The following is a 25,961-nucleotide window of genomic DNA, read 5'->3' on the forward strand; positions in this document are numbered from 1 at the left end:
TTAAATTTTTTTCAAAATGTCAAATTGTCACATAAGCCATCAAATTCAAATCTAAAATTTTGCATGTGACATCTCCCTTGGAGATGTTCTTATAGGATTATATTTACAGATTTTTATAATCAAAATTTTTTACTTATGAATTTTAAAGGTTTCTATCATAGGATTTACAAGATTTGAAAAGACACATAGATTTCTTTTAGCGTCAACATAAGATTTTTTATAAGAAAAAAAAAGAACTGTAAAAATGAAACGTTAATATTATTACAAACCTTTCAAATGTTGTAAATCCATTTGATAGAAATCTTTAAAATCCATAAGTAAAAAGCAGTTTTGATAATTAAAAATGAGGAGACACATGTCACTTTGTGATTGAGTCACAATAAAAGGGAAGGATCCTTTTTTCTTTTTCTTTTTTGTCGAAGAAAAAAATCCTTACAGGTAACGAAGGAAGCACAGTGCTTTGTTTAATTAATTACATTGTTTTTCCCTTCCATGCTGGTGAATATATACTTTTCCATGCCATAATGAATATAACATTTTTTTTGGCACGCCAATTATTATGGCATGGCTTAATTTAGCCAACCCTTTTTCATAAAGAAAAAAAAGACATTTTTCCGTTTAAGAGGAAAAAAAAAAGTTACGGAAAATCTCAGTGAACGTCGTTTTTAGAAAGACACTTTGGGGCAAGTGGTGACAACATTGAATCAATAGCTAGCCAACCCAAGGGGTACAATTTGGCGATAACCCACGCCTCAATCAATAGTCTATCTCTATGTGCGAATGTGCATCGCACGGTAACCTACGGTACGGCCTTTAGCATAGCTCTTCAGTATTATAGTATGTGATTGCAAAGCAATAGAGAATTCGCAAGTGTAATGTTATTCTAAAACACCTTTTGGTAAAAGTTCTTTTTCTAACAGCAATATGACACGACCTGCATATACATATACATTGTGCAAAAAAGCAAGAGCATTACGATTTTCATTATGAAAAGAGATGAAAGGTCATCTGGCAGATGGGACAAGGCAACCGTTTGATATGTCAGGGCTCTCAATTTCAAGAAAGCTTGTTAGCAAAGTTTTCCTGGAGGATTGTGCTCTTGAGCTACTGCTGCTGGGAGTGGGAGATATTTTTTGGCTGGCTTCTGTGCCTTTCTCAATCTTCATAGCATCTTGGATGGCCAAGATTATTTCCTGCATTCTTGGCCTGGAAACTCCATGTTGCTCAACGCATTGGATTGCAACTTCAGCAATTCTCCAAATGGAATCAATTTTGACATTTCCTTGTAGAAAAGGATCTATGATGCTTACCACATCCCCTTTACGAATTAATGATCTTGCCTGGAAAAAGTAAACATTAGTTTTGAGTGATTAGTATGGTGTTTAACAACTAATCCTAGACTGCAAGAAGATTAATTAGCATTTAAGTGAATTAGAAGCAGACCCAGTAAACAATGTTCAACTCATCACCAAAGTCTTCTGTTGACACAGCCTTTTTTCCTGAAATCAGTTCCAATAGAACAACACCAAAACTGTATACATCACTTTTCTCAGTCAATTGCTGACTAGCATAATACCTGTTGGAGCATATAGACACTGTTGATTAAGAGCATACAGGAGAGAAGTGTGAGCATAATGAACTATTCATATATGAGTAATGTGGCTTACTCAGGGTCAAGGTAGCCTACTGTTCCTCGAGCTACACTTGATACGTGGGTTAAATCTTCTTCGGTTTGCCTAGACAATCCAAAATCTGAAACCTTTGCTCTCATGTTGATGTCTAGGAGAATGTTGCTTGTTTTTACGTCCCGGTGGATGATACTAGGGTTGCATCCAGTGTGTAAGTACTCAAGACCTATACATATGTAAATTTATGTCCTTAGCATGAACTTGAACAAAAGAAGTATGCGTAAATACGTAAGAAGTTCTATTTTTTAAACCTTTAGCTGCATCTTCTGCAATACGAAGGCGAGTTTGCCAGTCCAAGTGCTTCTGGCTGGTAGAACCTGTCGTCAAGAAATCACTTCCATCACAACTAAGAATAGAAATTCAAAGGACAGTTTTTAACTAGTGTTGATGAGAGAGTAGACCGTGTATATGATCCCGTAAGGTTCCATTGTGCATATACTCGTAAACCAGAATGCATTGATGCTCTTCCTCACAGTATCCAATTAGAGGAACCAAGTTTCTATGATGAATTCTTGACAAGAGTGCTACCTCAGTTACAAACTGCTTATTCATGTGGGTAGATGAATCAGCCATCATTTTAACTGCTACCTCTTTTCCATCTTTCATCTTCCCATAATAGACTGATCCAAAGCTTCCTTTGCCAATTTTTTTCGAAAAGTTGTTAGTGGCTTCTTCCAGATCAGGGAGTGTAATGTAGCAAGCTATGCCTTCGTCCATTCGGGAAATTGAATGCCTAGTTGAAGGCTTTGTGCTGATGCGCATAGAATCACCTGATGCACAAGAAAAGATGTTGGATTGCAGAAATTGTGACAGCAGTCAACAGATTCTTGGTGTACAAACCTTTTTCATTACTTCTCTGATGAGATGATCTTCTTTGAAGATTGCGTAATAGCAATAGGCTCCCGATTAACAAAATTGATACAATCGCAAGTACTCCAACTGAAATTCCAATTATCAACTTAAAATGTTTCTGTTTTTGTGCCCCCTTATGCAGCCTGAGATTATCTTCAAAACTGCAAGATAATTGTGTATCTGTCAATAAGTTTTCTGGGCTAAGACATATCTTGGAATTCAAACTTTCTCTTATACTTGATGTTCTACTTGCAGAGCACAGATCTGTATTCTATTCAGAGAAAGTGTGTACATTATTGTTTATAGTTCACTGTCTATTGCCATGTTTATAGCATTGCACACATTAGTGAAAAGCAAACTTACTTAAAAGTGATTTTCCCAGTTAACAGTCCTGCAGGAATTTCACCACTGAAAGAGTTGTTCTGTATGTACCTGACACATTTGAATTTCACATTTACTGCATCTTTGAAACATATGTCAGAGAAGAGATGCGTTACGTTGGATTAAGGTAGATCATGGAAACTTCTGGAAAATGTTCAATGTTAATCCTAAAGATGTATGAAATAGCCTAACTCACAGTTCGATTGCTACTTACAGTTCTTGTAAGCTTGGCAAGCTACCCAGGTAAGAAGGTAGTGGACTAGTCAATTTGTTATTCTCTAGATGCCTTCCATGTTGAACAAAGATAAGAAGAAATGCATCATCGAAGCAAAAAGATGCTCTACAATTCAAATATATAAATTTGAAGCAAGGTTTGAGGAGCTTACAGAATTTTCAAATTGATAAGATTACTAATGGCAGGAAATGGTCCAGTAAGGTAGTTACCATCCAACCACCTAAGTGCAAAGAAAAAACCGATTGCAAGGGAACTCGAAAAAAGGACGAAGCAATATAAAGGCACGCAGCTGTTTAGAAGATAATAGCACTTACAACTCTATCAACTCCTGCATGTTATTAAGCTCCAAGGGAATCTCACCCTTCACATTCTTTCCTGACAGGTCACTGCACCACAGGTCAGAGGGTTCCACAAACTTAAAATGCTGAATATCTTTTAAGAATTGTGATCAATATTTAAGTTTCTAGCTTAGTCATGACAAAATGTTTCACGGTGTCTGCTGATTTAGTTACAATAATCCACTGATGCAATAACCTTTACTGTTTGTAAAAAGGGATTTTAGAAGACATCTATCAACGAACCTATAAGCAAGCAACTGTGCTGAATGCAATAACTAGTGAATGATTTCTTCCCGCATGATATTCAGAGGTGGAGATGAAGATCTGATATTTGAATGACGTGAAGCAATTCTGTCAATGAATTCAGCTTATGTATATCAGCACACCAAGAAAGGTGCATTTGATGAAGAGTGGAAGCTACCTATCCGATAAATCTGACTTTGAACTGTTAGCTTGAAATCTACAAGTTTCCTTGGGATTTGTATATATCCTGTAGGATGGTTTTGCATGCATGTTTCAAGTTTCCTCTGGACTTGTATATTCAGTGGGATTTTCAGAATCAATTAAAAAAAAAAAAAACCTTGGATATAGATTGTAAATGTCAGACTATAGCCTTTTATTATAGTTGGACCTTTGAATCACTTGTATCAAATGGCAATGCAATAGAAATTGACATGAAGCAAAGTTATCAGGAGGAAGATATGAAGAACTCACATTTTTGTAATTCTCAATGGTGTTGTGGAGCTACTACAATTCACCCAATCCCAGTGAGTTGGAACACAAGGATCCCCTTCATCTACCGACAGACTTTCGGCAGACATGAAGCGAAGGGCATTGAGAACATTCACTACCAATTAAAAAAATTGTAATCAGCTCATCATAGTGAAGCACAGTCAATCTGATGCAAAAACTTTTAGTTATACAACCAATAAGATCATGGACTTACAATCTTGCCTATCAGTCTTTGTAGCAATTCGTACATATTTACTTATCTCCAGTGCATTTAGAAGCGGCCCTCGAGTAGAATCGGGGGTCTTCCTAAAGGAAAATGACAGAACAAACTCCAGGCTCACATTCATGTAACTCGGCTCGTAAAGAGTGTAGTCCCCATTCGCATTTTCAGCAATATTTACCACTGCACTGTTAGAGTCACCCAATGAAGGTTGCTCCAATTTGAATTTTCGACTTTCATCCGCACCCAAATCCTCAATTTCTGCAAAGTAAGCATAAGCTCGAGCATAGGCTGGGAAACCATCAAGATTCAGTCTGTAGGTCAACAGTCCTTTTGTGCCAACAACTGCAGTCTGCATTACTTTAACAGGTGGATATTCTCTACTATTTGTGTTTACATCCCTTGACGTATTGATTCTTTGTGTTCCTGAGGCCACCCCTACCAGATAATTTTGCCTTTTCACAATATCAGAATCCCAAATTCTGTCATATGGATCATCTGGGTACCTGAGCAAAACAATATATTTTCACTGAAAGGTATCGAATGACTAGATTTATAACAAGCATTCAAACAAACTTACTCAAAAACTTAATAATTGCTCAGCTATGGTGTTACCTTATGACATCTATGCTTGGAGCACCAAAATTCACTCTAGCTGCCACTGTCAAGAAGAAATGATCCTCATAATCTGTAGCATACATGGAAAGATTCAAAGGCCTCAGCTCCAGAGTGGATATAAATGGAAACCCAGTTGTTGCACAGCATATGCACACATCAACCGAACCGGACGATGCCCTGATGATCATTTCATTCACATATGTTCTTGAAGCATTAAATATGGTCACAGTAGACCACTGAGTAGCATCCAAGTAAAGCTCAAACTTGGGGTAAGTGTCTTCACTTTTCAGGCTGCCATATTGAAATGTTGCTCTGATTAGATACCTCCTCCTCTCTTCTGTGCTCAAAGTGTAGCAATACTTCTTGCTATCTATGGGAAAATCTCTGCGACTCTGATACTGCATCAAGTTTCCATTTGGGTTTTCTACTTGTACTGATGTTCCCTGGCTCATGAGCCCCAAGTCTGAAATCCATGCTAGTCCAGTACTTGGGTCAGTGTAATTTCTTGTCCCTCCACAATCTATACTTACAAACTCTGCACATTCAATTGAAGCAGAACTAAATTTAATTGCAACTTGCATATTCAACTAAAAAGCTCTTCAAAATTCTATAAATAAAAAAAACCAGAGAATCACATACCTTTAACTTGGCACACAACAGATGATGCAAAGTAAAGAAAAATGACCAGGCAGTTGAAGGATGAACCCATTGAACATGGCATGAGAAAGACAAAATAATTCTTTTGAAGTCTACCAGTGTTCAGAATTTGAGGTTTATTGATGGAAGAGGTTGAAACTGTTTGTTAAGCTCCACATGGTCCAATCTGTGGTAGTACACCACTTACCTTTCACTTTTTTGATTGATGAGTTTGTGGAATGTTCATTCACGTTCGTTTCCTCTTGCCATTGGAATCTTCTTTTTCCCAATCAAAATAATGATTTCTGGTTCATTTTTAAGTTCGCGTTTCCTTTTACTTTGAAAAAAAGTGTGACACAAAACTTGACTATGACATGTAGATATTCTCTTCTTATTTTGTTCTATCTCTAATTATACGATAAGTTTATAAGAGTGTAAAGAGTGATTGTATATCCACTCCATACAGAATTCATTGTGCAAAGTAAAAACAACTTTTAGCACCGTCTTTTGGATTTTTTTTTTTAAATTTTATAATTCAAACACCAAAAAATCAAGATGGCCCATAATTTGAGATTTGAGCAAAAGATATGACAGAGGCGGCAGAGTTTATCTCATCTCAACCAATAAAAAACTATTTGTGATATTTTGGCACCTAATTGAAGATACTCCTTGATTAGGGGTTCTTGAAGATTTGGAGGTGAGTTATTGTTGTCAGTACAATCTGGGGTGCCTGCCGGTGTGCAAGTGGTTCCACTGTATAGGGCCCCAAATTTTTAAAGACATCCAAATTTTTTTACGTGTATATTAAGTATATTAATATTATAGGTATTATACATATATTTGAGTGTGTAGGAACGTAACATAAGTGTGTATTTGGTCGAGTTGGAACTCATCCCTTTTTTAGTAGGCAAGTTGGACTTGAGTCTATATTGTGTCATTCAGTAGTTGTATTTTTACATTTTAGTAATTGTCATTCAAAGAAGGGGAAAGCAATATATACAAGCTTTCTCCAATCAAACAAAAAAATTTGGAGTGTATGTTTTCACCCACTCAAAATGAAACAAAAAAAGTTCATGCCTTCTTCCTCTTCCATTTTCTCAAATTGAAACATTAAAACTTTTATGAATGTTATTTATGATTGCTATTACATGCTAATAGATGATGAGTTTTAATTATTAAAAAATTTGTTTTATGGTATTAAGTCATGGCAAATTTTTTTACAAATATTTTCATATTAAATTGAGGGCTCCTGTTTAAGTTTCACATAGGGCCCTCAAAATCTCAAAACCTACCCTAGTACAAGCAATTAATTAATTAATTCAACGACATTGTGTAACTTTCTTGTATTATTGTATAATAAGCATAATAAAACAGTAAGAATGTAACTTTGGCGCGAATATATATAGTCTAATTATGTAGGTTCACAAACCATAAAAGGCTCATGTCCATTGATTAAAGAGAAAATACATATTACCTCAAACAAAACAAAGAAGTGAGAAAATACACGGGTCTAAACTGAAGAAGAAAAAAACAAACAAAATGACTAGATAGATTACTTATTCCCTTCTTCTTCTTCTTCTTCTTCTTCTTTTTCTTCTTTGTATTCAAAAAGGTAAAATAAGGAAGTGAAAAAAGTTAGAGATATTTAGTCATATACTCATAATATAGATAAACTCTACACCATTTAATTTCTATAAACAAACTCAAAAAATGACAGCTGACCATATTGAATTTAATTTTAATTATAAATTACTTTAATACCCTATTGAATATTTTGAGTTTTTTTTAATGAGGTATTGAGGTTGGACTTGTTTTAAGAAATTGATGGTAGTTTTGTAATTTATAAGAAGTTAAAAGCCTATTTGTTATATTGTAAATGGGTTTTTGGTGTGTTTCTAAAGTCGGTTTCATATAGGGTATTTTTATAATTTAGACCCTTCTATTGAGCATGATAATGAATCTCCCATATAATTAAATATTAAAAAAATGATATTAGAAACTATGATTTGGATGAAAATAATAGAAGTGTCACGGGAGGGAAGAATGATGAAGATGACTGAAAACCATGACGGTGCTAAAAGCATCTTTAATCTTTAATGAAAGAAAAGGGAGCAACATTACAAGGACTTTGAAATTTGAAGTTGACACTCTTTGCTTTAAAATTGGCTTTTGCTTTTGGTCACAACGAAATCTCTTTTCTCGTTTCCCCTTTGGACCAACTTGTCTTTAAGCTTTTACTTTGAAAAAGTATGAAGATGATGCGTTCACGCACCCCTTTTTTCATCTTGGTCTTGGACACAGTCGCCGCTGGTCCCCCCCATCTCTATCATCTCCAATAATAACCCAAAACAACCTTAGCCAATTGTTTTATTAAAAAAAACCGCCAAAATAAATTCATCCATTTCAAGTAGTAGATGGGTACGGGCAAATAGGATTATATGTCTCAGGTTCGATCCTCCATTGCATCGTAGTTGTGTTGTGTTTGTGTGCGAGGAAATTTCTATTTTGTAATTTAGACTATGGTTGTATTAAAAAAAGATAGATTGGATGTGTTAATCAAATATTTATTGTCTACTTCGGCTGTTGCTGATTCACAGGGCCCATCAAAGCAGAAGATGCTCCATATCTCTCTATTGTGTTCGGATCTTGATTGTGAAGGATGGACAGAGAGTAGAAACAAACAACCAAGCTCAAAGTAAATGATGGGCTGAAGTCCATTCTGAGGGTCCACTACATCAAACCTTGTTCACTAGTGGTTACTCATTTCATTAATAGTAAAGTTGGTTCCCTGAAGTCTCCTGGCTCCACACGCTAGACACATAGCAATCAATCGGTCATGTCGAAGTTTCTCCTCTAGCAAAACAAATTCCATCACAGCAATGTTAAGATCAGTCGTGCACACATGATGCATTGATACTAACCAAAATATCTTTCAATTTATTATGGTTGTATTGTACATTGCACAGATAACCTTAGAAACATCAACAGTCAGAATGAACGGATGCTCTAGCAGCCCATATGGGAAGTCATATTTGTTGGAAAGTGGTGATGTGGTACGGCTCAAATGAGCAAAACAAAACAAACAATCTGGTTTCGGTCATTTGGGCTACTAACGGCCCAAATACTTTTACTAATATATTTCTTTTTTATTCTTTTATTTTGTGTTTTTAATCGAACTAAACCGCAGAATTTAGAACTGGTAGGACCCAACAAATTTATTTTTAATAATGTCCTTCCAAAGTATCAATTATTATCAAAAGTAAGGGTGGGCACGGCGGTATGATCACGGTATTGAGTACACACCGATATCGAAATTTAAATCGGTATGACGGTATGAGATTATGGTTTGTTAAAATTGATCAGTATCGCATCAGTGTCAAATCGGTATCGATCGGTATCGACCATTTCGGTATCAAAATGATACAACTAAAAAATGAACCAATTCAATATTCAACACTAAAATAAGTGACACCTAAATTACAAATTCAAAGATTCAACATATTCAATATCCAAATCCTAATCAACATATTCAATATCCATCAACATATAATCAACCAAATCAATATTTATCCATCAACAGATTCATCAAATCAAATGGTTAAAAGTCATGCCTTATGGTTTACAAACCAAAATAGTTAAAATTATGTCTTATGACTTACAAAAATACAAACACAATCTAAACATAAATGACAAAAACATAAAGTTATACTATTGATGCGATGCGGTATTGACCAAAATCTTGATACCGCTACCATACCATACTCTATTGGTGCAGATCAATATCTTCCCATATCAAATGAAATGGTATGAAATCTATGACAGATTAGAGTACAGTTCGTATTTCGGTTTAAGATGCCCACCCCTAATCAAAAGTAAGAGTTGGTCTTGGAGGGAGGGAGGGAAGGGAGGGTAAGGGAGCCCAAACTGCAGTTGATAAAATAACGAAGGCAACGTGAGAAAGAGAAGGCATCCCTTTCTTTCCTTCAAGTGTGAAAGGTTTGAACACTAAGCAAGGCTTGGCTCTCTCTCTCTCTCTCTCTCTCTCTCTCTCTCTCTCTAAACCCACCATCTAATGTCTCCCACCCCAAACATTCATCAACAAAAACAAAACCAAACCAACTCCCACCCAAAAAGGTCACTCTTTTCATCTTATCCCTCACCCTATTTCTGCTTTTGTCTTTCTATTCGTTCTCTTTTCTCCTCCCTAACTCAAAAGGTAGAACATATGTGGCAAGCACAGGCCAGCAAATCTTCTTATGGAGAATCTATCAAAGCTCTTGAAGCTGACATACAACATGCCAATAGCTTGTGAGTCATTTTTTCTTCAAAAAATTTATTTTTGGTTGTATATTTATGATCAAGTTTGGTTCTTTATTGTTGATCAGTCAAAAACTGTGGAATTCATATGCATTTGCTTTAGTTGTTTGTTTTCCTCTTCTGGGTAGTTTGTTGTGGTGTTAATTTAACTCAATTGTGGTTGTTGGATGGTATTTCTCATTTAAGAGGGAAGGTAAAGTTGGTTGTTTGTGCCAAATTGCCAATTTACTTGCTTTTCTGGAAAAAGAAAATCCCCACTTTCGTGTCATAGGCTGCTCTTGTTTCTCCCTGATGATTGTCGTGTGAACTTTTGTTGTTATATAGGCTTAATTCCTCAGGTTCAAATACATTTTGATCTTTGTTGGCAAAATAAAAAAACAATCCTTTTTTCATTGGTTTTTGAGATGGGTTTTTGCAGGGCAGCTGCTCTTCCCAAAGATTATGGTGGGAACTGCATCCAAATGAGATTATCTTATAGCCCCTTTGCCCCCATTTTCCTGTACTTCATTGAATGGATGGATTATAGTTGCACTGATATACTCCCCAATTATTTAGGCCTTCTCCACATACTTGTATACAAGGTGGGCTGCTGTTCTTTCTTTTTTGCTTTCTTACTTATTTTTTGTTTCCATTTGTTGCCTAAGATTCCAAATTAAGCTTTACATAATTGTGCAGGTTTATATGGATGGAATGCCTTTAATGTCCTCCAAAGAACAGAAGGTCACTTTAAGGGAATTTTATGGTATGCTATTCTCTAGTTAGCTTCTTATTAAATACATAGCCCTTCTTGGAAAATAAAAAATAAAAAATTTGTTTTGACATCTGAGTGCATTCTGCTGGAAATCATTGCAGCTGTGATATACCCTTATCTTAGACAACTTGAAGGCGAGTTTAACGAACTGGAAGATAATAATAATCATAATTACAATAATAAGAAAAGCCGATGCACAGATGTTTTGAGCCGAAAGAAGATGGAAGGCTGGAGGAAGCTGTCGGATAAAGATCAAGATAGAGATGATGAATGTGGAATATGCATGGAAAACTGTACAACGATGGTGTTGCCCAACTGTGGGCATTCCATGTGCATCACCTGCTTCCATAATTGGTACCATCAATTGCCCTTTTCACTTGTTCTTGTTTAAGAAAATTGGAAAGCATTTTACACAATGGGGATAAGCTGTGAAAATATTTGTTCTGTGATGTACTTGAATTGAATTGCAGGAATGCACGATCGCAATCCTGCCCTTTTTGCCGTGACAGCCTAAAGAGAGTCAGCTCTAGAGATTTGTGGGTTCTCACTAGCAACAGTGATGTGATTGATACAGTTACCCTTGCCAAGGAGAACCTAAGACGTTTCTATCTTTATATTGAAAATCTACCTGTAGTTGTGCCTGCAACACATGTTGTGGTATATGATTACATGCTCTGACCTACAGAGGAAGAATGAAGTTGCAAGCTACACAACATGCTGAATGCCCTACTGTATATAGTCTAATATAGGGAAGTTCAATGTAAGCTACCATGGCAGGTTGAGCGTTTCATGGTAGCTGTATATAGTCAACCAAAATACCGAATGCCTGTGTTCGGGCGATGAGAAGGTAGGCTCTGGAGATTCTTGAGTTACATCAAGGAGTAGCCTGCCCGCCTCCAATGACAAAGGCACCTTCAAGTCTCTGGCAACAGCACTGAAAATACTAAGATTGATATGTATAACTGGTATGCCTGGCCCTGGCATTCAACTCAGCTAAGTGTTGGAATGGAAGGCAAGTAATTTCCTAGTATTAATGGTTTCTGGCCATTACTCCATGATATGTTAGAACTTAATGAGAAAACTTACAATCTTCAACACTTTTTACTGTCAGGAATCTGTTTATTGTAAAAGAGCTATCATATCCTTAATTCTTGTCTTTCTTTTCATCGGTGGGGGAGGGGAGATTTGAACATGGGAAATCTTCCAACATTTGGAAGAGAGAGGATAATAGTTTTCACATTGGTATGAAAGTGTGGCCTTAGGAAACTGTAGTCTGACAACAATCCTGAGCTTGATTGTGCTCCAATCCAGCCCCTGAAATCACCAATGCCGAGAATCGGTAAATGTAGGAAAGGCAGGTCCCATAAACCCTGAGGATAGCCAAATGCTCAAAGAGGTGGGTTAGCTTTGTGCCTACCTTGTGATGATGAACAAACACATATCCTCCCCTCCACAGGAAGCAAACTAGTATGCTTTCATGTTAAATCCGGCTGCCTAACTTCACTGGTGGGCTTAAATTATCTTGACTGCATCGTTAAGCAACCTGCTTACTTATTGACGTGCAATAATATCACAATATTTTGTCCCACAAAATTACCAAAAAAGACAAAAATGATTAAACAGAAAAATCAGTAGTATAATTGTGTATTTACCTGTTAAATACAAGAGCAAAGTAGGTTCCAAATTCCAATGTCCTAAATCATCTTAGAAACGAACTGGGGAATTGCCAAGTTGCCAACTTGGTCCATCATTGTAACAGTTAAAAAAGAGATGGTGTAAAACAAAACTATAAAATAATAATGAAAAAAGTTAAGGGGTGGAAAAAAAGAATAAACAGGTAAGAACAGGGGAAGCATCATAGAAGAGCATAAGGGCAGAGCCATATTCTAACTTTTAAATAAACAAATAAAAAGGCACTCCACTTACGAGAAGTTGCATGGAGTTCATCCTGCTAATTTGTTTGTCACCAATCATGCCCACCCTCTTTTTAAGTAAATTATTGTCTTTGGAGATAAAGAATTTCTAAGTGGGCATTTCCTTTTAGAGCCATTGAGTTTTTATTTCTCAACTCCTTTTCTACCCCACTCTCCTAAAGTATGTCTTTAAGCCTTTAAACCCCCCCAAAGTTTTTCCTGAGAGTTGAAGGATTAAAAAAATTATTGAGGGTTAATGGCTCAGCCACTAAAGAGAGAAACTCTCATGCAATGGGGACAACACTTTTTACTATTTATAGCCAATAATATAATGACATGTAAAAAAAATTTCACATGTCATTGTGTTATTAACCGGGGATAACAAAATAGTGTTATTCTCATTACAAGTAAGTTTTATTTGTCACTAATGAGGCTCACTCACACCACATGGAAAACTCTTAGCATCTTGTGCAGCACAAAGTGCTCCAAGCAAACTTGCTCTTGCTGAGTTTGCTGGTCAAGAAGATTAATTAAGTGATCATTGGCAGCAAACCAAATAATTCTTTTAATTTAAATGGAGTTTAAAAAAAGATGCCACTATCCTTCCTAGCTCCAATCTTTTTCTGCTTAGGGGTATCGTGGCCTCAATTAACGACGACGATTGATTAGCCAGCCGATCTCACTCATCCTTCCAATGGCTTATTCTCAACTCATAAATATTTCAAGAAATCTGCCAACTTTGTAAAAATTATTATTATTATTATAATTTTAATTTTTTTACGCACGAACCCTTATGTCACTGAGTGCATGTCATCTTTCTAGAGGCCCTGCTTTCTATTGGAGTAATTAGAAAGTAGTTTAAGGACTAATTCTTTGTTAAAAAGTTAATGTTCCTTCCAGATTAGCATCAAGCACCTCAGTTCCTTTCTAATGTAAAACTTAATGTTGTTTTGGAATCTCTCTAATTCCACTTCAATTTCATGTTTAAAAGATGACAAAAATCAAAGACTGATATGCACGCACTAATTACATGGAGACAGAACACACTGTGTCATTTGATTGCTGATGTTTTTTTTTTCCTTTCTTGCTGAACAGCTGATTAATAATGTCAATGTAAACCAACAGGATGTTTTGTCCTTCTGCCATTGGATAGTGTTCTTAAAATTCTCTGTTGTGTTTTGCTTCTCACAATGTGCCAAGCATTTGCCTAAAATATTAAGTGCAACTTTACCGTAAGTACATAAAGATGCTTTAAACTATATGATTTTTTTTTTCTTGCCGGGCAATGGCATTATTAAACAAGTAAATGAAAAGGGTTCTTCATGCTTCCACTTTCATTGAAGGATTTGGATAATGTGTTATGATACTGGTCCTGAGATCATGCATGCCTTACAAAGCTTTGGTTGAAGATAATAAAAGGTCAAATTTGTGAGTTCGGCACCAATTGGATTTCAGCTGGTCTTCAAGTTCAGATACTCTTGGCTTTGTCCAACCACTGCAAATCTGCTTCAAACGACATTTTTTTTCTTCAGCTTTGTCTCTCAAATGCATTCCACGTGCCCTCAAAACCCTTCTTTATTGTTTATCCAACATGAACTTCAAATTGTTTCATCTTCCTCTCAAGGTCTGCAAGAATAAACAATACATCTTTAATCCAACAAAGCAGGGGCTGCAACATTGAAGTGTTATTTTGTCTTTCTGGTTAGTATAGTTCATCATCCTTCCTTTTACACCCGAGTTTGATCTTCAACTTATTTAGAATATCACTTCAGAAAAGAAAAACTTGGGAAATAGTAATATGGTTAAATCAAACTTTGTGTCTAATTGAAATTGCTGAATTAAGCTACCTATATATCATTTATAAGATGCCTTATTCATTCAAACATTCTTTCACAAATCACACCCCCCAACCCCACCCCCGCCTTTAGATTCTACACCCAATTTCTCAAAGTTTGCCATTTTGTTTCACTTTCCCATATTCTTTTTCAACACCAAAGGTAAAAATTTTCTGGCTTTTTCTTCTTTTAATCATACCCCCCAAACAATTTCCTTTTTGTTTTTCTTGGTTTAGCAAAATGTAAATGCGATTAAAGCCTAACGTGAACCACGGGGACCGTTAGATATCCGGCGCCAAATATTCGTTGGTTCTCTCTCTCTCTCTCTCTCCAAAAAGCTTCCCATAAAATCCAAAGAAAGCCATTTTTTAAAATTTGGAGACACTCCTAAGCTATATAGTCTCATTTGAGCTGTAAGTCCCACTCTACCCCCTTCCACTTCCATCTTAACTCTTCCATCTTTAACTTTTTCCTAATGGATAGTAGCTTCTCTTCTCCTCGAAACGATTCGTTTCCGGCTGGCCTCCGAGTTCTCGTCGTCGATGATGATCCAACTTGGCTTAAGATCTTAGAGAAGATGCTCAAGAAGTGCTCCTATGAAGGTTATTTTACGCTATCTCACTTTGTCACTGTTCCTCTGTTTCAATCATAATTTAAAGCTTTAGTCTTTCTCTCTGTTTTCTGAATTATTTCTTATGTTTGGTTGGTTTTTCTGATTGTATTTGGTGATTTTCAGAGATGGGTTTTTTGAGTTATGGGTTAATTTGGACAACAAGGGTAATGGGAGCTTAGTTAAATGTTCATCTATGGACTTAACTCCATGTATATGGAATTCAAGATTCATGCTTTATGTGAAGGTATTAAGGCAATATTCCTTGCATAACAGATAAAATGGGGTAGAACTTAGAAGTTGGTCTAATTGTCTAAGGCTGGCTGATGATGCTTTTGTGAATTACTCCATATGGGTTTCTTGAAACCGATGATTATTATCATCTTTTTCTAGAAGCAAAAACTAGTTGCCAGTTTCCTTTTAATTAAATTGATTATCACAAATGATCAGGGTTTAGTTGAGAAGAGTATTTGATTGTCTTTGCCTTCGTCAACCTGCTGCTTTGGCCCTTCTACAGGCTGCTTTGCAGGAGGATAATGATAATGTGATAGCAGTGCAATTAGGCACAAAGTGTTTCCTTTATTAGCTAGTTTAATCGAGTTTTGAACATTGATTTCTCTATCCAATATAAATGCTTAAAGTTGGTCGATTTCGGATAACTCGAGTGTTCAGCATTCTTTGGTACCTCTGGTAGTGTACTTGTATAATTGTTATCCAGATGAGTTGTATGGACAAATGGCCACAATTAATTACTCCCCAAATCCTGCATTCATTCTTGGATTTCTGATTTCAAGCCTCCTTTAGCACATTTTCCTTTATATCCTTGTTTCAACTATGTCCATGAAAGGCTTTTTTCTAGCAACATTTACCCCTTGTCTATTATGACTTTCATCATTACCTATGTCTATTATATTATATTCCTGGTCTTGTCATGTTGATTTAAAGACGGCGTTTTAATATTCTTACATTCTTGTATGCTCTATCATCTTTGTTCAATCGAATTTTCGAAGTATTTCACAGGAAACTGAAGTACTCTTACAGTCACTACTCAAGACACATAGCTTTACAATAGTTCCTTTGATTATGTTTGGGATATTCTCATGTATGCTTTCTTTTAAACGATCTGAGCAAGATAGAGAAGGCTTCCATTTAGAATGCTGGACAACTGGTTTTACTTTTCAAGTTCTTAGTCCCACTCATTTAAAAAAGGATTTCTGTCAGTCTTACAGGATTTTATTTTTATCTGATTAGTATACAGGATGACTTTGGCCAGTCTGACTATATATTCAACTTTCCAACCCAGTCTATGATGATATCATCAAATTTTCATCAATTCTGACTAGTTTTTTCTTTCCCCTTCTATGTGTTTCAGTGACTACATGTGGTTTGGCAAGAGATGCTTTAAACTTGCTTCGTGAAAAGAAAGATGGATATGACATTGTAGTCAGTGATGTGAACATGCCTGACATGGATGGTTTTAAACTTCTCGAGCATGTTGGACTTGAGATGGATCTTCCTGTTATCAGTCAGTACTCTGCCATCTGACACAAGCTTCGTCTTCAATTGAAAATTTCCCTTTACCATTTAGTTCCTGACAAATCATATTTTTTGTACCTGTGTAGTGATGTCTGTTGATGGAGAAACGAGTAGGGTAATGAAAGGTGTTCAGCACGGAGCATGTGATTATCTTCTTAAGCCAATAAGAATGAAAGAACTGCGTAATATATGGCAGCATGTATTCAGAAAGAAGATACATGAGATCAGAGACATTGAGAGTCACGAAAGCATTGAAGGTATTCAGCTGATAAGAAATGGATCAGATCAATATGATGAGGGATACTTTTTTAGTGCAGAAGACCTCGCTTCATCGAGAAAAAGAAAGGATGTTGATAGCAAATATGATGACAAAGACTTTTCTGATTGTTCATCCACCAAAAAAGCTAGAGTTGTTTGGTCTGTAGACCTTCATCAGAAATTTGTAAAAGCAGTACATCAGATTGGATTTGACAGTAAGTAACTTCGTTTCTTATAAAGCTTGGTTTTTGGATCAGCATCATTAACTATAAATCTTAATAAATTTTATGTTTCTCAAAAGTCTGTTTCACATTTGTGTTGTTTTTCAATGATATAGCCACCAACTTTATTATGTTTCTACAGAGCGATGATGTGTAATGTCTATTTGGCAGAAGTTGGTCCGAAGAAGATACTTGACCTGATGAACGTGCCTTGGTTGACAAGAGAAAATGTTGCTAGCCACTTGCAGGTAGATATCTCACTTCTTATCTAGTAGGATTTGTGCACTGCAGCACTTTCATTATGGAACTTTGGTAGCCAGAATACCCTGCAATGGATAATTTCCTTGTGCAATAATATATCCCATTTGTTTGGTCTCAGTTGGGTTTGTCACATTTTTTGACAGCATATGAAGAAGTTACTGTAATAATCCCTAGCATTCATCAATAGAAATTCTTGCTCTTTTAATAGCAGTTTTCTGTTTATGGTTCTCTTTCCTGATATTACTCATGCTGATATGTCACCTGAAGGTTTGAACAGCTAGTTGCCCCAAATATTTGAGGAAGGACAATGATCGTTAATCTTATCCATTTGGACTATGATTTCTTTCTTTATTTTATTTTCTGTTATTTTATAGAATGAATTATATGTAGCTACTTTCCCATCACCCAAATAATGGAACTTTCAGTCTTGCATGTAAACTGACGGTTAATTAATTTAATAGATAATATGCTTGCATATTCTCACTGAGAATTTTCATGTGCAGAAGTACCGGCTCTACTTGAGTAGGCTGCAAAAAGAAAATGATATTAAATCTTCTTTTGGTGGGACAAAGCATTCTGATTATTCCTCAAAAGATCTTCAAGGAATTCTTAGCGTTCAGAACTCGATCAACATCCAACAAAATGATGTTGCACATGGAAGCTACAGATTTTCTGGCAATAATTTAGTTGCTCAGAATGCGGATCCAAAGAGCAATGAAGGAGATATAAAGGGGATTGTTTCAGAGCCTGTAGCAGAACCTAAGAAAGGAACGACTGGCAATATTCCTGATTCTCAGAAGACGAGGAGTTCACAAATGGACTTCAATAGTTCTTATGCAGAAACCAAAAAAGGTTTGGTTGGAAACGTTCCTGATTCTCAGAAGATCAGGAGTTCACAGATGCGCGTCAATCATTCTTTTGCATCAGTGGAATCTGAAGTAAACTTGACAGCATTTGATTCCACCATCCCAGCGACGTATTCTTGGAATCAAATTCAATTGGAAAAAGAGCACAAGCCACTTATTCAGTTAAACAATGGCTTCAGCAAGCCTCTGCTGCCTGGTCCACAGCACCATTTCCAAGCTGATCAACTACAATCAATTCCTTCCATTAGCTCAAGACCTTCAATCCCAGGGGGAGATGTAACTGGCTCCAGTAAGAGTAAGCCTTCATATTCGGAGTACACAAACCATCATGGTAGCTGTGTAAGTCCAACAATAAGTCCAACAATAAGTGCAACAGACTCTTTTCCTGGTCAAACCAAGAGCTGTGTGGTAGACCATCAAGTTTCTGAGACCATTTCCACTAGTACATCAAACATGAAAAATCAGGGCATCAACCTGAGTACTGATTTGGAATCTGCCCATAGAAACCTAATCTTGGGAAGTACATCACCTTTTGCTTCTTTGGACGATGAGTTTCAGATTTGCTGGTATCAAGGTGATTGTTATGGTATGAATCTTGAACTTCAAAATGTAGAGTTCTCGGAGTATACTGATCCTACTCATGTTACTGAAGTTCCTGCTCACCTGTATGATGCACTGAGATTTGAATATCCATGTGACCCATCAGAATATTCTGTCCTAGATCAAGGTCTGTTCATTGCATGACATGCTCCTGCTCCAGCCTTGCTCTTTTGCATTTGCACATCTTCAACGATGAATGATCCTCCGCTATTTTGTGTTTGGTAAGCTAATATATTTTTGAGTGTCCCAACTTAATGAATCTGGATACTATCTCTCTGACCAGTTTGGATTTGAACGTCGGAATGTGTATAATAGGAGTGATGGCAAACACTAGCAAAATAAGTTTTCTTCTTTATCTGGATGTGATGTGCATTAGCTTTCTTGTAACTATATGCATGTAGAGCAAAATGCCTGCCAGAATGTTTTGATGGATGTAAAAGCGCACAAAACTCATCATCCTCACAAGTTATGAAACCAGAAATAATTGTAATTAACAACTGAGCCAAACATAAAGTCTTTGTACTTTGTCAAAACAATCAAGTACTTTAAAGGACATCGTTTTTTAGCTGGTGATAAACTTCTTGTGGAATTTGGTTCAGCCCAATAAGGGCTTCTAGGGATAAAAATGCTTGTGAGACAAGTCTTGGCTCAGAATATCATGTGTACAATCCTTTTGTATGATCCCAAGTTAAGTAAGAACTGGATAAGAAACAAACACAGGGTGCTGAGATTTTTTATTTCTGTTTTGTAGGAAAATTGATAATCTGAAAACTATCAAATGGAAAAGAAAAATAATAATAAAGAAATGGGAAAAACATGGAGAAAGAATTTTAATTATTAAAAAAAAAAAAGGTATGAAGAAGAAGCTGTCTGTCCATCTGGAACAACCAAAATATGCAATCATCCTAACTTTATATATTAATCATGACCAGTGCGGTTAAAAGCTATTTACAATCGCCAAAAGAACAAAGAACAAAGAAGCAAACATAAAAATGAAAGATGAGCCCTACAAAATTTCTAATTGACAGACCTCACAAATACACGCCCTGCTTACAAATAGTAGTTCTGGCCCTTGTGAGCGGTAATTTTTTTTATTTTCCTTTTCCTTTCTTCTTGGTTAGAGAGTGGTAACCGTCGGAGTCAATCAATCTTCATGCACTTTCCTAAGCTAGACACCCTCAACTCTGGATATTGGGAGGAGAATTCTCATGAGCATTCTTCTTCAAAATAGAAGGCACTGATCTATTTGTGCTCACTTTATATTTTTTTGTGGCATAGTTGGAGCTGTGAGAATTGACTGAAGGCCTAGAGCTTGGGTCCAGGGCCTTCCTGAGAGTAGACTGCCTTCCAAGTTTTGGTGACCGAGGCTGTGCCAGAGGTATCTGCAAAAATAAATGTCCTCTATTCATCAAAAGACATTAGGGGATAAAATAAGACTAACTAAGCAGAGAGTAGTAGTAGTAGTCTACATTGTTCCACACTCTAAAATTTCAGTAGAAACTTTCCAAGTACAGTTGAAAGCACCTTACATAAACAAACTTTGGAAGAAAACGTCACATGTTTATACCTTGTTCAACTGGCTACTTGGAAATTGTGATCCTGAAGACCGATCTTGATTTAGTTTGGCTTTTAAGCCAGTGCACTGACGCAGTTTATTAACATCCCCTACAGCTTTTTCCTGCATCAGATATATATATATTTTTAAGTAGACTTTTTAATGGCTTGACAAAGGAAATAAAAATAAAAAGAGAACAGCATTCAACTTGCACTAGTTTCTGCTCAGAAGTTAATAATCAGGTCATTCCACGTAGCATATTGCCCCATCACCAGTGTACTATCCTCTAATCATCTAGGGCAACTTCTGTAAATAATCCTTCAATCAACACAATCATTTGATTCGTAACACTAATTTGTATTTATCACCCTTCCTGAACTCTGTTTTGTATTTTTCACCCTTATAAATTAACCGAGACCCAAGAGAGGCATTACGAAGTTGCATAAATCATCATACAAATAGTAAATGAAAAGTTATTATGTCAAAATATTTTATTATAAGAAACTAACCTTTTTATTATATCTCAGTTGCAGCTGCTTATTTTCAGCCTCCTTGGCATTTTTCTTCTCTTCCAGCCTCTGAAAGAACTGACACAGCAAAAGAAGACAGCTTTTTTAATAAAGAAGCCCACAAATATTTAATGAACCATGGCATGATAAAAAGGGAACTTAAAACACAATATCGATTCTTGCCTCTTTACGCTTTTCTGCTCTTTCTTGACTCTTGAAGATAAAAGGACATGATGCAATAGGGGGTCGTGGTTTAGTTCCATTTGCAGTAGAAGATTGGCTGCCAAATAATCAGTTATGTTAGATTCATAGTAATCCATTATCCGAAGTTTATAAGAATGCTGGCAGTTCCTTTGTCATCTAGTACACTAACTACTTTGGTCCATTCAGAATACAATCTAGAACATTATATGAATATAAGTAATTAATTCCACAACAAATAAAACAAAAGATGTTGGTTTAGGGGGGAAAAAAGTGAAACTTAGAAAGAGCAAAATCAATTTAGATAAGCACCCCAGAGCCAAGATAAAGTAAATAAAAAAACTCATAGGCATGTAAGTAGCAAAGTCCTTACTCTTTTGAGGAGGATGTCCATATCCCATCTGCAATTGCACCAGCCACCGACTTATTAAGTAATGTTTTTTCCCTGCAAACAATATAATTGATCGCTTGAATTAGAGTACTCAATGCATTTAGAAATAGCACAATGGAAAGGGAGTATGTAATGGACTGAGATACTGCGTGGACATGTCAAGTAGAAAGCAAGATACCTTCTATCTATGGACCATAGGTCTGCTGAAGACTGCTTTAATACCCCATTAACAGATGCCTGAAGTTGGCAAATAAAACTCTTATTAGATGTGTCATGTTTGTACAGAGTGCAGACAGATAGACCCATGAATATGATGAATAAAGAATTTTTTTTTTAAAAAAACAATGGCAAGAAAAGTGCATACCCTAGCTGTACTTTGTCGAGAAGCCGGCTTATTCATGGAGATATTAAACATAGTAGTATTACTTCTTGAATTTCTGGTCTTCTCCACAACTGGTGAAGTTATTTTACTGGTTTCACTTTCACCAGCATGAGAACTGAAATGGATTGACATGTGGAGAGATTTTCCAGTCAATCTCCTCTTGTCAACTAAGTCTGACGAAAATTTCTTACCCTTTTGAGTGACATTTTTCCCATTTATGGTTTGCACACGAGTTGCTTGTTTGGCAGGAGACATCGGGGCCTTGGATGCTCTACCTTTAGTGGATAACCTTGGGGAAGAGTTTATCAATCTTTTCTTGTTCGTTGAAGCTAGATTCTCCTCGCCAACTGCTTCCTGGAAGATCACAGTTGGCGTGGTGAGGAAACATGATCAAGCAATTACAATGTAAAGAGTAAAAACAGGACAACATTCAACAGTTTACCTTATTTGGAATCTTCTCTTCTTGGGTGGCAACAATATCGTCTTGGTCTTTGTCATTTTCCAACTCGTTTGAGATTTCAACCTGAATAGGATTCGCCAAATTAACATTTTCTTGAACCACTGCTTCTGCTCCGTCCACCATGGAAACATCCAATTGATTCCCTTCAACATTTGGATTAGGGCCACTCATATCAGCTGGGCATACTACTACCTCAGAATTTGGCACAAAATTTTCCTGTTGTTTATCGACAACCATATGGCTCTCTCCATTCGCCGACTCTATGTTGGAGAAGCTGTCACAATTTTTGTACATATTTACTGACTCTGAGACATTACTGGCACTTGCATTTGTTACCTCAAGCAAGGCTGCTGCTTTCTCAGCAGCTTTTCTCTTGTAGTGAGCTTCAAAATAAGCCTTCTTCTCAGCAACAGAGCCGGGTTTGGAAAACTTTTCGACTTCTTCTAAGTAGCGATTGTGGGAAAACGCTGACCATTTCTCCCAAGCAAGAGGTTCTGACATATACCTGCCGAAGGAGATTGATTCTCCTAGGCAACGAAGGGGGTCCCCCTGCAATTAAAATCACATCTCAATTTCCTCAGTGAATTCTAGAAACTTGTGAAAAGGAAACGAAACCATCAATCCATAGAAGAAAAAACAATTGCAGAATTTTAACAAAGAGATACCCATAACATTTAATCCACCATGAAGAAGCTCACTGCCTAAATCCAAAAGAATGCCATGCAGGATTAGGGAAGCTAGAGAACTTTAATAGAGGAAACGAAACTGGTTAAAAATTACTGATTTTTTCATAGGTCTAAAAGGCTCTGTCACTCTCTCTCTCTCTCTCTCTCTCTCTCTCATCTCGGAGAAGCAATAACGCAAGATTTGGAACAACCCGAACGAAATCATGAGCCGAAGGCATCCAATGGAAACCCACGAACCGCCTAAACTATAACACTACGCGCACTTTGGTCGCTAAACAACAAACAGAACAATAGCCATCTTTATCCAATACCCATTTCCCCAAATTCTCAATTTCCCACGATTTCTGAGCAGCCAAACAAACCGCAAGGCGAGAAAAACAGAGCAATTGGATAAAGACCCATTAAAGATTACGACAAAATATGAAAAACCCATCAATTGCAAAACTTTAAACACCAAATAATCAAAGACGTGAAATTTTGCAAGGACTAACCTCTTTGACTTCACTGGAACACTTAGAAGGGCTAGAGAACGATCTCATTAGACAGGCTGATTCACCCATTTTCTCGAATTTGAAAACAATGCCACTTACACTTCCACTCTCTCTGTATCTCTTGAGCCCTGTTTCAGCGTTTCTTGGTGTTCCTCACAGACACAGACACTCTTGTTTTATCGTATCGTATGAAATCCCTCCAAGATTTTCATCCAATATATGGCTAGAAATTTGAATTGTGAATCAAAATTCACGCAAGGCGCCTTCTTGGCTCAATTCCATGTTTGGTTTGTGGCAAAAAATGCATAAAAAAGGAAGCTTTTTTGTGAGAGTGTGGGTTTTTTTGTTTGCCTTTAAAGCGTGGGTTTTAGTTTCCTTCTTTATTTTCTTGGATGGAGATGTCGCTCCCCCTCTCCGGCTCTACCTATCTTTTCTAGGAAATTTTTTTTTTTTTTTTTCATTTTATTGGATCAACAACACAACGGTCATTTGAAAGCACTGCGTGCGTATTGGGCCCCATTAGTTGGAGAATTACAACGTCTAGTTTCGCTTTTGCTAATTTGACAATGTACATGAACCTTTTTATTTTATTTTATTTTTGGAACACACTTTTAAATTCATAGGGTGAGAACCTCGAACTTTAATTATAAGCTAATGCGGATGAAGTTCCTTGTTTGCACCATAATTCACAATACCAAATACCAAATAACAATCATTCTTTTAAAATTAATCGATAAAAAATCACTTTTAGTTTTTGTAGTTTTCTACTTTTACCATTATGTCGTTTCAATTTAGTTAATTTTGTCCATGTAGTTTCAATTTGAAGTAATTCGAGAACAACCCTCAATTTCCATCAAATTTTTTAACTTCTGTTAGTTGTCGAGGGGCAATTCGGTCCACAAGTTATTAAAATATTAATTCCTTTGAAAAATAAACAATACAAATATAAATTTAAAAAATAAGTTTAAAAATAAAAATAAAACATCTCTCTCCTTTCTCCTCCCAACACCAGTGCCCACCAAAATGTTATGGGGTGTTCTTGAATAAAAAATGCACGAGCAAAAACTTTTCAAATAAGTTTTAGAAAGCAATCAAATTCTTATATTAATGCAAAAAAACAATCAAATTTTTAGCACTGAAGAAGTTCAAACAACCCCACCAAGACCCCAACCTTAGCCACACCCCAATTTTCCCTCCCCACAGCTACAATTCGCCAATTACCCTTCAACCCACCTCTTAGCAATGAGCTCGCTCACAACCCAACCCAGACTACAAAACCCACTCGTAAAACAACCCAGCGACACCCACTCAGGCCGCCATCCAACCTCCGCCCAATTAACCCTTCTCTTCTCCCCTCTTCGTTTGATGCCATCTGAGCGGATTCGGCCTCGCGACCCTCTGTTGTTCTCATAAGTTCCTCTATGTCACTTGAATGAAGAGGGTCCGTTCATCTTCATCTTTCCTTTCCAAAGAATGAAGATCGATTGACAATAGTTGAGAAAGTAGGGGCTGAGGAAGATATGCAAGAGTTGAGAAAATGAGAAATGGAATTAGTGAGCAAGAGAAGGGGAGAGAGAACTTGTTGGGGCAGCTGAGGGGTGGCTGGGCTAGCATGGGAGGAGGATGGTGTTTGAGCTGGGCTGTCGGGCCTGTGTTGCTCCTCCCGATAAATTATACAATACTACCGTAGCACCAGCTGGCGTTGCTGATTGGTACTACGGTCCAACAAGATTTAGCCATGTGTACAGCTTATACAGTCAGCAACAAACTTAATAGACTGCCGTTAACCCTTAACCACAATCGCTGCAAACTAGAAATACCCAAGACCAAATTCTCTGTGGGTTTCGCCGCCTGAGAATTTGACCCAAACTCGCTGCCAAAATTAAGTGCTCACCGATCCCCATCGCAGACTCGGGAGTTTATCAAGTCACTTGCGCCAATTGCTACTGATTTCAGCTCTGAATTGATGCAGTTCTTGGGTTCCAGCACCTCCGCCATTGTCTCCGATGAGGTCTCTTCGAGATTTTTTTCATTTTCTCCCATAAGCAATGGCTGAAATTTTTTAAAACGACTGTGGCGGTGACTACAACGCTGAAAATCTTGCCGTTGAATATCCCCTTTAAAATTGACCCAAATTGACCGAAATTGACCCCTTCTGCCTCCCACATCAAGCTCAAAGCCTTTGCCTTTTTGGGTAATGACCCAGTGTCAAATAATTTTGTTGCACAACAATTGGTCAAAGGAACCCGTTCAATCAGTTAAAGGAAATATATTGAAAGGTAGGTGGATGATTTATCCTATCCTCTCAGCTATTCAGCGAAAATGTAGTAACTTTAATTCTTGTTCTTGGCACTGGGTCCCCCGAGGGGCAAACCGAGCAGCGGATGCTGCAGCTCAGCGAGCTAGGAGGAGGATGTG

The 25,961-nt window shown here is 36.9% G+C and overlaps 4 protein-coding genes across 6 annotated transcripts; 2 read left to right on the forward strand and 2 right to left on the reverse strand.

The window, feature by feature from the left end:
- Positions 1-856: 856 nt before the first annotated feature.
- Positions 857-6,007, reverse strand: LOC103321896 (Leucine-rich repeat protein kinase family protein). 2 transcript variants are annotated; one of them, XM_008223752.3, is made up of 14 exons: positions 5,704-6,007; positions 5,062-5,599; positions 4,441-4,952; positions 4,209-4,341; positions 3,471-3,542; positions 3,308-3,376; positions 3,136-3,207; positions 2,904-2,972; positions 2,529-2,701; positions 2,090-2,458; positions 1,940-2,005; positions 1,668-1,854; positions 1,444-1,576; positions 857-1,340 (listed from the first exon to the last, which is right to left on the reverse strand). In XM_008223752.3, exons 1-14 carry the CDS (start codon positions 5,783-5,785, stop codon positions 1,005-1,007), a joined length of 2,811 nt encoding a protein of 936 aa, XP_008221974.2. In that variant the 5' UTR covers positions 5,786-6,007; the 3' UTR covers positions 857-1,004. The 2 variants fall into 2 exon arrangements, with proteins under 2 accessions (XP_008221974.2, XP_008221975.2); XM_008223753.3 differs by having other exon boundaries at positions 5,062-5,622; positions 5,704-5,821.
- Positions 6,008-9,683: 3,676 nt separating this feature from the next.
- LOC103321899 (E3 ubiquitin-protein ligase AIRP2-like) lies at positions 9,684-11,916 on the forward strand. The gene is made up of 5 exons (XM_089047452.1): positions 9,684-10,008; positions 10,436-10,598; positions 10,693-10,759; positions 10,870-11,122; positions 11,239-11,916. The coding sequence occupies exons 1-5, from the start codon at positions 9,773-9,775 to the stop codon at positions 11,444-11,446; spliced, it is 927 nt and encodes a 308-aa protein (XP_088903578.1). The 5' UTR covers positions 9,684-9,772; the 3' UTR covers positions 11,447-11,916.
- A 2,820-nt stretch (positions 11,917-14,736) lies between these two features.
- On the forward strand, positions 14,737-19,229 carry ARR11 (response regulator 11). Of its 2 annotated transcripts, XM_089045729.1 has the most exons (6): positions 14,809-14,929; positions 15,003-15,118; positions 16,499-16,651; positions 16,749-17,135; positions 17,313-17,389; positions 17,906-19,229. In XM_089045729.1, the coding sequence occupies exons 2-6, from the start codon at positions 15,094-15,096 to the stop codon at positions 19,010-19,012; spliced, it is 1,749 nt and encodes a 582-aa protein (XP_088901855.1). In that variant the 5' UTR covers positions 14,809-14,929; positions 15,003-15,093; the 3' UTR covers positions 19,013-19,229. The 2 variants fall into 2 exon arrangements, with proteins under 2 accessions (XP_008221977.2, XP_088901855.1); XM_008223755.3 differs by having other exon boundaries at positions 14,737-15,118.
- A 532-nt stretch (positions 19,230-19,761) lies between these two features.
- On the reverse strand, positions 19,762-23,970 carry LOC103321936 (TPX2 (targeting protein for Xklp2) protein family). Its single transcript, XM_008223787.3, has 9 exons — positions 23,544-23,970; positions 22,349-22,915; positions 21,889-22,260; positions 21,703-21,761; positions 21,507-21,578; positions 21,116-21,212; positions 20,933-21,010; positions 20,436-20,546; positions 19,762-20,250 (listed from the first exon to the last, which is right to left on the reverse strand). Exons 1-9 carry the CDS (start codon positions 23,610-23,612, stop codon positions 20,047-20,049), a joined length of 1,629 nt encoding a protein of 542 aa, XP_008222009.3. The 5' UTR covers positions 23,613-23,970; the 3' UTR covers positions 19,762-20,046.
- Between the last annotated feature and the right edge of the window lie 1,991 nt (positions 23,971-25,961).

Source organism: Prunus mume, linkage group LG2, assembly GCF_029339155.1.
Source record: "Prunus mume cultivar Tortuosa linkage group LG2, ASM2933915v1, whole genome shotgun sequence".
Classification (NCBI taxonomy): domain Eukaryota; kingdom Viridiplantae; phylum Streptophyta; class Magnoliopsida; order Rosales; family Rosaceae; genus Prunus; species Prunus mume.